The sequence below is a fragment of the Lepisosteus oculatus genome, chromosome 6 (genome assembly GCF_040954835.1).
Source record: "Lepisosteus oculatus isolate fLepOcu1 chromosome 6, fLepOcu1.hap2, whole genome shotgun sequence".
NCBI classification, from domain to species: Eukaryota; Metazoa; Chordata; class Actinopteri; order Semionotiformes; family Lepisosteidae; genus Lepisosteus; species Lepisosteus oculatus.
In genome coordinates, this window is record NC_090701.1 from 35,035,476 (window position 1) to 35,051,812 (window position 16,337).

Sequence of the window (16,337 nt, forward strand, 5' to 3'; positions counted from 1 at the left end):
ATAACATCAATGATTTTCAACGCAATTATTTGGAGAACATGAGATTTAAAAAGCAATTTTGGTGTGAAATTAAAAAAAAAAACAATGAGATGGGCATGTTACTCTTTGGCTTCAAGGATTAAAGGGAATCCAGTGGAGTCAATTTCCCTCACACGTGAGACATATGTAGAGTTTCCTGTTCATAGTGAATGAGGTTTGTACTACAGATACAGTATAAGGCCAACAGACCTTTTCATACTTTAATTTATTCAAGACGTTTATCCAGATCCTCAAAGTGTTTGTGTGAAAGTGACAGTATATGCACCCCCAGCTGACTGAAATCTACAAAGACCCGTGTGCAATATTTTGTCATGGAAATTTTGGTGCGTGTTTAAGAGCATCTGAAGCTAATTTCAGATAAGATGCGTTTTCAAGTGTTTGCCGGTTTAAATCTTGGATACGTCTTTAAATAGACTGACACCAAGAAGAGGTACACAGTTGCCTGTGTGCTGGCGCAGATGAGATTGCCAAGTTATCCTCAGCTTCACGTGCAACAGTTATGCCTACGGCTAGCAGAGGGGTCAGTGACAGCTCTGCTGTGCTCACAGTAGGAGTCCTAGTGGAACTAATGGCTCATGCTTCTGGGACGTGTGCTGTACAAGTCTTCTCCTCTTGCTGGTGTGAGCATAATAAAAGGTGATAAAGCTGAGCCTGAATATTCCAGTTCGGTGGCCATTATAAAAACAACATTTCCAATTGGGGGGGGGACCCTGGAAACTTTAAATTATTTTTTAATGATTTTGCCCAGAATAAAGTATAATTGAAGTTTTTGGTTTCCAATTCATTAGAGGCAATGTATTCAAAATGTGTTGTGCAGTACACACAGTAGAAAGAATAATTGGCACTTAAAGTATCATTTGATAATATGAAAAGTGTAGTTACTTTTCATATTGGACTACTACTACTATCACTGCATAAAAATGTAGTGATGTTTTCAACAACATCATGTATAACACTTATTTATGGCTTAATCAGTTTCCTATTATTTATTTCCTCATCTTTATTACTGCACAGGATGTGCATTTTAATGAGTGTGTCAACTAGCAGTAGTGTATGCTAAGTTACCTTTAAATTCTTCCTAAAATGTATGTCTGAGTTCTTCAATGCATAAAGAAAATACTGCATTGTAAATCCTGTCTTGTACTGAAGCATGTGTTGCATCATTGGGTTGATATTGCAGCTTTTTCTAATGATATCTGATGATCCATTGCCAATAAATTAAGTAGCAATGTTGCCAGCTGCTATAGGCCTTGTGCCATAGATCTTTGAAAGTAATCTATTTGTGTTTTTTGTCTTGTTGGTAGTCCAAAAAAAATTAACATTTAAAGTAAACTAATTTGTTAACTAATATCCTTTCTAAAAAGTTTTAGAATGTATAACAGTATCAATAGTTTTTGTATCTCATTACCTTCCAAAACTACAAACTTGGTGTCACCTCTTTAATTCTACATCTGGGTATGATCACTATCCTGATTTGACTGGAGTCTGAAGGTCATGTGTCCTGTGCGATTGTGAACATCAAAGTCCTGAAAGTTGTGAAATCATGCTGAACTGCACAGAAAAGCAGGAGTAAATGAGTAAAAAATTGACCCCTGTTTTTAATGTAAAAACTTAATATCATTGCCTAATAATCAAAATATATTAGTAAGATTAAACTGGATACATGAAATACATCCTTCTTTTGAATTTTTTAAAATGCTTTTGAGTAACTACAGTATAAGTCTTAAGTGTGTAGTGCAGTTGTCAGGTTATCTGGGTAAGGTTCACAAATAAAACTCAGATTTGCAGGGTTGATTTGCAGGGCTGACAAGTGGCACAGTTTAAACATTAATCTGACATTACATATTAATTTGTGCTTAGTTGGAAGAGTGGGATCCCTGCCTTTGAAATACACTGCACTATGTATGCGCTACAGGTCTTCTAATCATCCAGCATGAGCTATTTTGGCCAGATTATTGGAGCTGTTGGGGAATTTGGTACATTTCAGAAACGACTGCTTTTGGCAATATGTCTTCCAAACTTTTTTGTTGCCTTTCATATGTTTGGACAAGTGTTTACTGGTTTAAAAATTCAACACCATTGTAATACAGACTGGATCCTGAAACTCGACCGAAATTTGACCCAAGAAGAGCAGTGGAATCTAACCATTCCCAGAGACAAACATGGCAACTATGAGTCCTGTAAAATGTACACACCTGTGAACTGGGACATTGCGTTCATTAAGGCCAATGGAATTAACAGCACCACTCAGTGTACCAATGGATGGGTATATAATTCTTCTGGAGATACATCCACCCTAGTATCTGAGGTTTGTAATGTTTATATAACTGTATTTTTCTACCTTGTCAAACAAACAAGTGTTGCTTTTGATTAAATAAACAGCTACTGTATGTGGTTATATTTTAGACACCTCTATGAATATGAAGTATTTGGAAAATAAAGCAGAGAGAAAAAAGGATTATGCCCAAGACCTTTTCACCCTTAACTGCAGAGCATATCTGTAACTTCAGGCAGACAGTGTGGTGTATGTCACTTGTAACCAATATTAAATCATTTGCCACCTTCCATCTCAGGAACAAGATCTTGGGAAAGAAAAATTGAAAGCATTTTAAAAAAATAATAACATTGTCTTTGATTACCTCCCCCCAGTGACCCTGGCTTTCCTTTTTCTCTCCTTCAGTTTAATCTGGTTTGTGACAACAGTGGGCTGAATGAAATCTCTCAGTCTGTGTATATGGCTGGGCTCCTGATAGGAGCACTGGTGTTTGGGCCTCTTGCAGACAGGTATGAGTGTTTCTGGTCAGTAGGAATCCTATATTCTTTATAAGTAACCTACAGTACCATGGAGAGTGGTAGGGAATTGTATCATGGTTTGGAAAGGTTTTACTATGACACTTTATTATATCATGTGACTGTATATCATGTTATTCTGGCTTTACTAGTAATGAATACACTAATTTCATTATCTTTGCACTATAGGCAATGGTACTTGAAGGGAAACCACTGTGCTATTTTTATATTTCAGGGGTAGAAATGCATTGATGAGTGTCTTTCAAACCACAATGAAAGTAGAATATACACACTGTAACATGTAAAACCTCAAATTTACTGTACATAAAAAATCCAGTGATGTGAAAAGGTCCTATTACACTGCAAAAAAGCAGGCTTGAGTAAATCTATTTTGATCCAATAGAAATATCGCACTCAACCTCCAGGTGTTTTTTGCTGACTAATACTGTTTGTTAATTCTGCATGCAGATCACGGTGAAACATGATGATGGTGAAATTTGGCTCCACAACCTGTGCTTATTTACTCATACATCACATTGCATAAGTCATTACAGTGACTACTGAGCAGGAAGGGCTGCTTCACATCACAATTTGTGCAAACTCTCGCCTCTGGCCCATGGCAAGACCAGTGGTCTATGACAAAATGGAGACCATCCAGTACTTTCACAAAGTGCACAATTTTGAGCTTGATTCAGAATTTGTAAAATTGTGCAACGCTGTCAATTTATTTTGTTACCAAATTTAATAACCGGTCTGAGAAATTGGGACTAGTGAATTCATAGTAATGAAATGGATATATTTTCTACACTTTCAAAGTAAGATTGTTGGGGAGTCATACAATATAAAGCAGAGTCCACATGCTTTTTTGTTTTCTCTTCGAATACAATATAATGTGATTCCTAAAAAATACAATTTGTAATATTATATAGTCAGTGCAGTAACTCCATAGACATGCCATGGCAAAATTTGATAAACACGGGATCATACTATCACAGGCTGGTGTTCCACAGTAAATGTCAAATGCTACATCCAGGTAGCAATTTCAAATAAATACCATGTTTCCCCCACATAACACTAGGATATATGGTAAGTATTCTAATTCTATAATTATTATCATAGATTTAGATGCATATATGAGAGATTTAGTTGAATTGTTGTACTCCATTAATGATCATTTAATCTACATAAACTATGCCTTGTCTGGTTTCAAACCTGTTTTGTATAAAATGTGTGATATGTGATTCAAAAGACATACATCTGAGATATTGTTCTTAGTACATAACTATAAAAGTGGCAAAGAAGGAAAATGTGCAGTATTTAAAAATAACATTGAACATTGGTTTGACTCTTGTATTATGACATAAAATTTTACTTCAAAACCTAAAGCTCAATAACACTTACTCACAAAAAATATCTAAAATAATAGTACTCTGCAGATACTCACTTGGTGTTATAATGGATATTTCAGGGTTCCTTATTTTTTTCTTATCAAAACTGGTTAATTTGCCTGGAGTAGTACTAGAGCTGTCTAAGACATTTTTTACTTTTTCCTAGGTTTGGTCGTCGGTCAATTATTTTGGTCTCCTTACTCCTGCAACTTGGCTTTGGTGTTGGAACCGCCTTTTCACCCAGTATTTACGTCTATATTGTGCTCAGATTTGTGATCGGAATGACAATATCAGGGATAATAATAAACACATTTGTTTTAGGTACAGTTTCATATACATTTATTTCATTTAGGAAGATGGTTTTACAATTTGGTGGGACTGTTAATTATGATTCCAGTCATATATTGATTCCAGTCCAGATAATTTCCCTTATTAAAAAATGGTTAAGGCTAAAGTAAATGTTAATGTTTTTTATTCAAGATGTGGACTGTCACTGGGCTCTGTCTGAGCTACACCACTGCCAATAAGAAGGCTCTTTGGTGTAATGGTGATAAGCAGATTCTTTCAGCCGCAGACGACAAAACAAGACACAAGACTTGGTCTGGAACATTGTAAAACACAGTGAACCCTAAAAAGTCCTTTGTGAATCAAATTTTAAAATGTCGGCAACAGGGACCGTGCAATTTGATATACAGTAGTTTTATCTGAATGCTAGTGTTCTCTTCCGCTAGAAATTCTACCTAGTGGCATACAGGTAATGGACAAAAATATTGAAACACCTTGGTGAATGAGGGGCACTACAGTAAGTATATGAAAAACAAGGGCTTTCATATAGTTTTGGCTCAGTCAGTAAGCAAATAACATCCCAGTACGGTTAGGGTCATGGATAAAATACTGGACCAGCAGGCCTGGTTGCCTGAAATTATGGTTATCGTGCCTGCAAATGGAGATCTTAGTGACTGTGAAAAAGGGGTGATTCTGGAAGTGCATTTGGTAGGGGTTGTAGTGACCAGCACAGCTCAACCTGTTGATGTTTCATGAGCAATGGTGTCTACTGTAAGTTGACGGAACTCCAAAGGAAAGACACCATAAGCAAAAGGCAGCAGTGAATAGAAGTACATACAGTAATCTACGATCATGATATCTGTGCATTACATTTGAAATGCAAAGCAAAACAGACGTACAACAGCCGATCTATCAATTATAAATCCACTCAGCAGCATACCATAATCAGGTTGCAATACACAAACCACTTATCGCACTCGGCTATGGACTACTGAGTCGTGCAGAAATGTGATTTGGTTGTTATGCCATGGCTGTACAGCAAAGGCAGCTGCAGAGGAGTTCTGGTTGGATTCCAAAAGCTAAGGCTCGGGGAATATTAGAGGTTTCCAGCACCGTCCGAAGGTGGAGGTCTGAGCTTAATGGAAAGGCCGGAATGCTGAGGGATTGGAGTTGGCCGGAGAAGCCTGAAGGTTAAGAGGTCAACCTAGAGAGTGGTAGAAGAGGTTGCCATGGTAGTGGTGAACTGGAAGCAAACATTACAGTTGCCTCAGAAGGAGATCATCGACCTAACTCTATTTGGCAGAGCTGAAGCAGTCGGAGCAGTGATAGGCTACTGACTTGCTGTGGACCAGTGGAGCTTCGGAAGTCTTAACATAGAAGGGCTGCCGACTGGTAATTGGCTAGTGAAGCTATTGAGGTCTCTGTAGGCCTAGAGCAGAGACTAACCGCTGGTGTGAGCAACAGAGCTATAGAGTTCTACACAGTGTGATGCTGTGACAAGCTGCCAGCTTGTAGTAGGCAAGAGTGGTGGTTGAGGTTGCAGGAGAAGTTGTCTGCCAACTTGTAGCTGACCAGTGGCACTGCTGAAGCTGTGGCAGACTTGTGATGGTGAGGAGACAACGGTCAGCTGGTGTGGGCCTGCTGACTCACAGTGAACCGGTGGAGATGTGGAAGCTGTGGTTGACTGTGATGCTGAGGCAGGCCGGTGTGGGGACAGGCTGCAGGTGTATAACAGACTAGAGTTACCGTTGAAGTTGCAGTAGAGATGGGATGCCGACTCATAGCACCATGTGGTCAGTGGACGGAAGAGGCCGTAGCACACAGGTGAGGCTCATGAGATCACAGCAGGCCAGGTGCGGAAAATGACTGCTGGCTTGTAGCAGGCTGGTGAAGCTGTAGGAGCCATGAAAGGCTGAGAAGCTGAAGACATCACAGAGGACTGGTGAAGTTGAGCAGACCACAACAGGCTGATTCGTGAACTGACTGTTGGGTCCAGGACTGGAGAGACCGTAGCAGTCACAGTTGAAGCGGAGTTAACGGCTTTGGCAGTCATAGGAGAGGTTAGCTGCCAACTGGGGAAGCGGCTAGTGCAGTTGAAACAGAGGCTGGCTGGGGTAGCAGCTGGTGCAGTGGCTAGCTGCCAACTGGGGTAGATGACACCAGGCAAGCGCCCATTGTACATCCAGTGGTGATTGTGCCAATAAGGTATCCTTCTAGAATGACAATGCCATTCACAAAGTATGTGTTGTCGTCCAGTGGTTTGATAAGCTGTACACTGGCTTATCTTATATCATGGCTTTCTCAATCACCAGATCTGAACCCAATAGAGCATCTATGGTATATTCTGGAATGACTTTGGGATATTATGTGACTTGTGGAAGAGTGGTGCTGCATCCCTCCTGCAGAATTCCAGTTTCTAGTAGACTGTATGCCACAGCGCATACAGGCCATGTCATCCACAAGTGGTGGCCCAACAACCTATTCAGTAACTCTGCATTGGTGTTTCCATTTTGTTGTCTACCACCTGTATGAAGTGAATCTCAATATTCCTAACTTGCACAGCTTTTGCTGCATGGTTTGAGTTGTAAGTTAAACCATCAAATGTGGTGAAAAATCAAGTAATGTCCATTCCATAGACTTCATTTATTTGATATGTAGCATATTATTTAGCAAAATAAAGAAACTTGCTTAAAATTCTCACAATAATAAATGAGCCCATTTAATGTACTGTACGTGTTCTTTTAACAAAACGAGTTATTCTCATTGTTCTATGGGTTTTATAAAGTCCAAATCTTACATGTCTCCTTATTTCTATTTTCTTTGGTCACGGAAAGGTACGGAATGGTCTGGAATATCCAAACGCTCTTTCATTACCATCCTTTCCCATGGATTTTTCTCAGTGGGGCTGATGCTTTTGGCTGGCATTGCATATGGTGTTAGAAACTGGAGGACTCTTCAGCTAGTGCTGTCTGCTCCTGCTGCAGTTCTCTGTGTCTACTTCTGGTGAGATGACTGCAATGACTGTTGTTCTCTGCACTCTGTGGAATACAGGCTAAAGGCTTGGTTTTCTGAAAGTCTGAAATTTATATAAACTGTGAAATGCATATAAAAAAATCAACATAGCCCCCTCACAGTCAATGTATCAACAGTGAATACATTGACAGAAAAGCAAATAAATGCATTCTCCCTGAAGGGACTAGATTTGTTTGCATTTTAATACCTTCCAGTGGAATCTTGTTTTTGAACACGTCTTTTTAAATACAACTCCTGTTATCACTCATATATTTGGTATAAGATCAAAGCAGATGTGCATGTAATAAATGACCTGATATTAAATGGTTCTTTAGATGAATGTTCTCAAATACCTTCTCAAGATGTTTTTTTTCCAGATTTTATTATTTTATTTCTCATTTTAAAATGTTCTCCTCGAGGGAAAATTGTCAAGGCCATTGAGAAAAGCTTCTTCAAATTTGTATATGTATTCTAAATCACTGTAATCTCTAAGGCCTACACAGTAGGTATGGAAATACTTTTTTGATCAAGTGGTTTTGCAACTGTGTTTGGAAGGATACTCCCAGAGTCTGCCAGATGGCTTCTGACGCAAGGCAAAAAAGAAGAAGCCAAGAAACTAATCTTAGAGGCTGCCAGAATAAATAAGAGGAAGATCCCAGAAGCTCTGCTTGATAAGGTAATGTCCTACTATAAACCTCATTTAGGATTTCATTCTGCTGCTGCCAGCTTTTATTACAGCATCACGCAGGCTGAGTGATCCAGTTCCAAAGGCAGCAGTGCATGGTCAATAGTGGTGTCCTCTGGAGCATCTACAGTCCCATTCTTTTTCCATACTTGATCCTCTCCATCACTAAAGGTTTATCATTAAAAAAAACATTTATCTTGGTCTCTGGCTCATCTGTGTACTTCCTAGCCAGTTCTGAGGGATGATCAGGTAAAATCATGACCTGGGCATGCATAGCCATGTACAGAGCTGGCTCCCTCATCTTTATTGCCGATTTAACTAATAATGGATAGCAACAACATGAATTACAATGTTACTAGAAACATTTTGTCTGCTTATATGGAAGAAAATGCTTCCATATTAATTGGGCAGCGCTTTAACATGTAACATGAGAAGAACCCAAAACATACAACCAATGCAAGCAAGGAGTTCATCAGGTGAAAAAAAAAATGGTGGAAATTCTTAGACTGGCCAAGTTAATATTTAGATATAGATATAACTGAGCACCCATTTTACAAGCTAAAGAAGAAAAAATAAGTCTGAACACTATGAATAGACAAGAACTCCAAGTGGCTGCAGCAAAATATCTCAAATGAGTGAGCTCAGCTGGTCTTAAATTACTGCCTCAAAGAGATACAGTATGTGACCAAAGGTTTTTTTATACAACATTATTGTTTGAAATTTACTTAAAATGAAGATGCTCCAATACTTAGTCTCTTAAACTCTTACATTAGTTTTATTGCTACTGTTATCATATGTATGAATCACATAACCAGAATATTAATTTTATATTGTATTGTACTTATCTTTATTACAAAGCTTATGATCACCAATATTAATTGCTTGACTGTCAAGCAAAAATACATTTTGACTTTGCTGTCCCAGTATTTTAGAGGGACGCATATTTCACCAAACTAAATCTAGACAGGGATTCTAGCAAAAGAACCGTAAGGAGAAATCACTTAGAATATTTAAAAGCAATTTTATCTGATATTAAGAAGTACTGAATATTACCAACCCATTTCTCTCTCGCCTAATGTAATTTATTATTTTTTACATTGAAGGCAGAAAGTAAGTCCAATCATTAGGTACAGTGATTGGATGTATGACTCCAAATTGCTCATCATCTCTGTGTCTTTATTTTTAGATCTAATACTCAAAATGTAGTGTATTTTTATGTTTTAAAATGCATTAAAACACTATTATGAAGAACCAAAAGAACTGCCTGGAAAGAATATATTTTCACTTAGCATTTGCCATGTTCCCTACTTAAATTGCCAAAAAGTAATATCTGGCAGTTATGTTAATTGCATATTTAGGGGAAATATAAGCACAGTTCAGACTCAACAAATTAATGTTCAAGAAGTTAATTTGAATTAATTGAATTTCTCTGAAGATGGAAGCTGAAACTACAGGCAAAACTGGCAGTATGCTGGACCTTTATAGAATTCCCTACCTAAGGAAAATCACAGTTGTGTTGAGCTATGTCTGGTAAGTTCAAGCAAAGATTAATTGTAAAGCAATGTACTGTAAGTATTCTTCGTTTGGTATGCAAGACACTACCTGGGCCTCACATCACATCAAAGACCTTTGAAATACTCCACCTTAGGAAGAGCAGATCCTGTCACAATACTCATCTGATGATCTCATGGTTATCCAGCTTGTGTATAACAGTGCTGGCTTGGCAGCTGAAAATGGCAGAAGTCAAAGGAACCCTGGAAGGATCTGGGAGGTTTCTGCTTTGGTGGAACTTTATAGTTATTAATTTCCTTCACAATGCCAGGAGCCTGCTCCGTGTTTTTCCTTTCTTTTTTGTCATCCCTGCATTGCAGGTCTCTTTATGTTCTTGTTCATCAATACCTGACATTTTTATTTGGATAAAATAAGATTTGTTCCTTTGAACAAAACAATTAAGCCAGACTTTGATATTCTCATGCCTTAGAGCAGCTGTGTTCTTTTATGGGTTTTTTTCCCAAATGTTTACAGTATACTGTAAATTTCTAAGCAATCCATCAGAAGAAGCATACAATAAGATGTTATATTAAGCTCAGCTAATATTCCCAATGTGTTCCAAAGACCTTTGAATTTAAACTCACTATTCTTAATGATTACTTTTAGAACCAAATGCCGTAGTTTGGCTTTCAGTATTTTCTTAATTATTTTCTGGCTTGTTTCCCAACAGGTTCGTAAACAGCTTGGCATACTATGGACTGGGCTTGAATGTTGGAAATTTTGGCCTTGATATTTATTTAACACAAACTCTGTTTGGCCTTGTGGAACTGCCTGCACGTCTGGGAGCTATCCCAATGATTGAGAAGTTTGGAAGGAAGAAATGTCAAAGCTGTATTTTAGTGTTTGGTGGAATTGCTTGTCTATTTATTCTAGCTGTTCCTGAAGGTAATTTTATGAAAAGAGTAAAATGTCTATTTGATTCTGGTTTGTATTCTTGAAATACCTGTAGTTCTCTAGACCTTAAAAGAACCTGTGCTGGAGTTCAGGTTTCAAAACAACTGCCAAGTTGTTAGACAGTAAGTGTTTGTTCCAGATTTATGCAGTAAAGAGAAATCTAAAACAATTTCATCTTTAGTACTTCGGAATTGCTAGAATAACCATTCTATTTCTTTATAGTTCTAAAGACAGTACTGGTTGTACCAGTAACAAGCTGTACAAACATGAAAACCTTTTAACTCTCACCTCCTCCCCACCAACCCACCCCGACCACCAAAATGAACTATTTGGATTAGCCAATCAACCTGCAAGTTTTTAAAAAGTAGCAAATTGAAATGAGTGCAGAACCTTGAGAGATGTCAGGCTATAGTGTTCACCACTCTGATGTTGTATGATCAGTGCAGATCACTAATGTAGTGAATTCTTCAGGGTGTTTATATGGTCACTGTCTCTTGTCCTCCAGGCATGCCTGTTGCAGTTACTGTATTAGCTGTGCTGGGGAAGTTTGGCATCGCTTCCTCTTTCTCTATTAGCTATGTTTACACTGCTGAATTATTTCCAACTGTTTTGAGGTATGTTTCCACTCATTGCACCTCATTTAGAAAGTGCATTTTAGCAGAATAAGCATATTTAATTAGTGTTGGTTTAATTCTTACTAGAATTAATGACTCTCCTGTGCCTTAAGTAGATTTGAACATTTTCACATTAAACATTGTGCTACATCCAGGAGAAACGTGGATAATTCAGATGTTAGATTAAAGATTAGTCTACAAGCACCTTTATCAACACACATTTAAACTTTTCTCGACTCTCCTGTTCATGTCATACAGTATCTTATTTTGAATATTGTTAGTAGTATTTGTGTGACCAAGTAGTCTGGACTGTTGTGCTATGTGTTGTTTGTCTTGTGAATTTTCTGTTTTACACCTATTGTATCCATAGTGTTACAGCCCAAATCCCATTTAAAGGGTGTTACAAGCACTGGGGTTTGTTGGGAGTGGTAAGTTAGGAGTCTGGAAATAAGAGCAAGTTTTTTTCTACCAAAGGGTTTTTACTAGTAGGGTTTTTAGATCCTAGATCAGCCTGACACCAGCTTTCAGATAACCTACATGCTATAAATAAGCAAGTGAACAATAAGTGGCATTGCTGGGACATACAGCAGTAAACATATGACTTCTACCTGGACATTTCATTAACAAGGCGAGTTTGTATGGGAACAAATACAGTGCAACTGAATGAAATAAATTCAAGAATACTGCATTTTTTACCTAAGTGCTTCCATTGCAAATAAAGGCTTTTCAGTTTGGATTCTGGATGGTGGTTCATTAAAGAGGGATGTTTTCTCTCCTTTTCTTTCAGACAGAACGGTGTTGGCTTGACATCTATGTCTGCCCGTGCGGCTGGCATTGTTGCTCCTTTGGTTCGGCTCCTGGAGGTCTATCACAAAGCCATTCCTCTGGTAATATATGGAGTTGGACCATTAGTTGGAGGGGTGCTCTGCATCCTGTTGCCTGAAACCTTGAATACAGAGCTCCCAGATCACACACATCAATTAAAAACGAAGTGAGTTATTTCAATTTCTTTCCGCCAATATGTCCGTCTTGTATCTGCGCACCATAAATAACCAATAAAAGCAGTGTTATCTGACATTGACATGTATCTTCATTGCTCTCTTGGCTGTTGTGGGGAAAAATACTGTACATTGAGTTTGTTTCACAGAACTTCCAGTTCTAATATTGTTTCTTCCAGTTCTAAAACGTAATGCCCATGTGTTTCATTGTAGGTCGATTGAATGTGATGGTGTTGAAACTGGAAAGCACCAGATGGAAGAAATTAAAACAAAAGTAAAAAGCACTAAGTTATAGCTGTTTAAAGATCACTGTTGTTTGCTTCAGTATTTACTGCCATACTGTCCTGGCTGTTCTAGAAGAAGACTGCTCCATCTCAAACTTTGCCACAGTTAAACTTGGAGAATACTCACTGTCTAACCGCATGTTCTAGGTGTGTCCTGTGACCAATGTGCTTTCAAATGAATCTAATAAGACTCTGCTGTTGAGCTTGCTCTGCTGCTTCTTCAACAATGATCAGTCTTCATACTTCAAAATAATAATAATAATAATAATAATAATAATAATAATAATAATACACTTTTAGTTAGAAAAATGTGCTTACAGATTCAGGAATTATATTTTGTGAATTTAAGTGGAGTTTTTCCCATTGTGCTCCCTTTGTTGTGTGCTTTTTGATTGTTTCTAAAAATTCAATAAAAATGTTCCCAAAAATATCATTATTTCTGATAACTTTGTTTTACAGTTCTCTCTGTATCACACGAGGCTGTTACAGTACATGCCATCAGTTATTGTCCATTTTTAGGAAGCCTCAGCTGTAGGGAATTGATGTTTTGATGAGCTACAACTGTGAGCTGTCCTGTTCATGTGGCCTGTCTGACCTCTTTCAAGAGAGTGGGGCTGCATAGATTCTTTCAGACTACAGAAAGACTTCACTGGCTGTCTCCGAGAAAGTTAGAAGAAGACTTTTACTCTGAATGAGGTGACCGGGGAAGGTGGTATAGCTGAAAGACAGGGATCCTGTTAGCTGAAAAAGGCTGTAGATGTATTTGAGGGCAAAAGGAATGGAGTCTGGAATGCCTACCTGGGTTGTGAGAGAGAACCCGTCGAAAGCAATCTTATGTGCACCAGAAGCTGGCAATTGTGGATGCCAATGAGTGGTGAGTGTGACCATGGAGACACTGAAGAAGAATTGGGGCCTGGATATCCGAGGGCTGTCAGGCACAGATGCCAAGGAAGTGTCATCTGTGGGTCCCCGAAGGGGAACATATGAGATCTGGAAGCCTGGAGGAGTACTGAAGGAAGAGGGGTTTTAAAAACATCAATCATGTTCTCTTGTGCCTGGTCTCTTCTCCAGCTCTGAATCGCTTGATTCATGGTATTGGGTTTTTGAATGATTGAATGGTGGTCACTGAGCTAGAAGGTTGGGTCACAAGGGTAATAGTCATCCCTGGATTGGGAGAAAAGACAACAGGAGATGCACCAGCGCTGATTTAGGTGGGAAGGTGGAACAATATAATTGTTCTGGCTCTGCGAGGAAAGTGTGAGTGTGTAGTTAGGGAACCAGAGAGCAGGAAATTGAGCTGGATTCTCACAACCCTACTGGAAGAGGAGTGGGGGTTGGGCTAATAGTTTCACTCCTGGTTCTGCTGGAGTAACTTGGTGAAATTCAGAGAGGAGGAAGCTTAGGCAAAACGTACATGACTCTGTATAAGAAAAAAAGACAGAGAAGCTGCCTGTCCAGAGCCTCTCTGGAAATTAGTGGCATCTGGCTTGTCTCCATTCCAGGGACAGAGAAAGACCTTGACAGAGGTGAGCATACACCAGACTGGTCTTGTTGAAGAAGAAGTGTGTATTAAAAAGGAAATAAAAAAGTACAATGCAGTGTAATTGGGAAAGTGAGTTAATATAGTGGGGTGGAGGCTAACATCACACCTGCACTTAGACTGGCTTTGAAGATTTTGAGGGTAAAAGGAGTGAAAAGAGAGTTTTCAACTGGTCACCTTAATAATAATAATAATAATAATAATAATAATAATAATAATAATTAATTGCTTACACTTATATAGTGCTTTTCTGGACACTCCACTCAAAGCGCTTTACAGGTAATGGGGACATCCCTCCTCCACCACCAATGTGCAGCCCCACCTGGATGATGCGACGGCAGCCATAGTGCGCCAGAACGCTCACCACACATCAGCTATCAGTGGGGAGGAGAGCAGAGTAATGAAGCCAGTTCAGAGATGGGGATTATTAGGAGGCCATGATTGGTAAGGGCCAATGGGAAATTTGGCCAGGATGCTGGGGTTACACCCCTATTCTTTTCGAGAAACACCCTGGGATTTTTAATGACCACAGAGAGTCAGGACCTCGGTTTTACGTCTCATCCGAAGAGCAGCGCCTGTTTATAGTATAGTGTCCCCGTTGCTATACTGGGGCATTAGGACCCACATAGACCGCAGGGTGAGCGCCCCCTGCTGGCCCCACTAACACCTCTTCCAGCAGCAACCTTAGTTTTTCCCAGTTTAACAGCCACAAGAGCAGGGCATGCATGAGGGGAGTGAAAGTATGGATAAATACTACCGCCTGTATCAAGGCCCTGCATTTAACATGCAGCCTCTTTGAGTGAATCATGTCTGCGTCCTGAGTCACTTTGTGAAGAACCAGTCGCATAACAAAAAATGGAAAGCATACCTTCACCAGCCACAGGCCTTGAGGTGAGTAACTGTGTTTTGAATAAATTTCTTGGCCTAGTGCTTAACATGGAAATTGAATATCACACTTGTCCCTGATGTCTTTTCTCCTGTCCAATGTTTGGAAAATGATGTGCCAACACTGACTCGCACTACCTCGCTCTGTGATACAGAAGGAGAGCTTCCTTTTTTTGCTGTGTTTCCAATCACTTTATAAAAGGTATTTTAATGTATTAATGTTGTGCTGGTGTAACTACGCTTTTCTGAAATGTTAAGGAAAAAAAGGACCAATTTTATTTCTGTTGGCCTGAGAGTGTGTAATGAACTCTGCTCCCAGAGTTTGTCCTTGAGTGTATGCATGAGTGGTTTCCCCAATCCCCCCCCCCCCACACACACGCACACACTAAGCCTGGTTTTAGAGTGCAAAGTACTTCATACATTTTTTATCGCTGTTTGTAACTCCTCTCTGGTGCCTGAGATGCTACAGATTAGATTTAAACATTTTGAGGCCAGGTCCGGTTTCCCCAAGCTGCTTTGTACACTTTGTACACTTTATAAAAGACCTGCATTGACTCACTTGCCCATGTATCTGGGCACATCTTCCATCCTGACGCCCTTCATACTTCAGCATCACATGCGCAGGCGGAGGAGGGGGGGGTTGGACATTACCGAGGAGAATGGTTCTAGAAAAGGGGGTGTGGTACCGGTCAAACATTTTGACGATGAGTGAAAATTCAAGGAAAATTCATCCCTCTTGGGAGAATGGAATCCTGGAATCGTAGACAACGGCAGGGACAGTTTATCACCAGGGATGTCAAACTTTATTCATGACTGGCTGGTTTATGTTCAAATTTCACAGCTTCCTGCCTATCGGCGGATGCATTTATCAGAATTCCTAAGAAAATCACTCATGGGAGCCAAGCCACACCAGGATCATTTACAATTCAAAGCAAGACTTCAGAAAAAAAACTTTCTGAACACTTACGTGTATGCAGGACAAAGTCTTGCCACTAAAGTGTTAAGAAAGATTTTACAGACCGTACTTAACGTCAAATGTTCTATTGTTCAAACTTTCTAAATTGTAAAGACAGTTCTTGTGTATTTATTTAATAATGCAGGTGTGTGAAGCAGAACTCTGGTACATGTAGTGTCAATACTGTAGAGATCAACTCCATTTTCCTCTCTCTGTATTGTCTTATACGGATGACCTCTTATGGACTGGAGTAATACAGCTCTTGTTTGTTGTATGAGCAGTTAGTGTTTTTTTAGGACTTTCAATGTTTCTCTGGATGCAGTAAGCTGCAGTATAGAAGAAGTGAATAAGAAACCTTTATTTGTTTTGTTTTTGGTGCGAGAGATGAAAATGAAAAACCTGCAGTTAGAAAGAGCT

At 39.2% G+C, this 16,337-nt stretch overlaps 1 protein-coding gene across 1 annotated transcript; it reads left to right on the top strand.

Moving 5' to 3' along the window:
• Positions 1-21: 21 nt before the first annotated feature.
• Positions 22-12,941, top strand: slc22a13b (solute carrier family 22 member 13b). Its single transcript, XM_006634263.3, has 10 exons — positions 22-2,347; positions 2,720-2,823; positions 4,384-4,538; positions 7,337-7,505; positions 8,070-8,190; positions 9,635-9,729; positions 10,421-10,635; positions 11,150-11,258; positions 12,046-12,249; positions 12,470-12,941. The coding sequence occupies exons 1-10, from the start codon at positions 1,973-1,975 to the stop codon at positions 12,549-12,551; spliced, it is 1,629 nt and encodes a 542-aa protein (XP_006634326.2). The 5' UTR covers positions 22-1,972; the 3' UTR covers positions 12,552-12,941.
• The last annotated feature ends 3,396 nt before the right edge of the window (positions 12,942-16,337 follow it).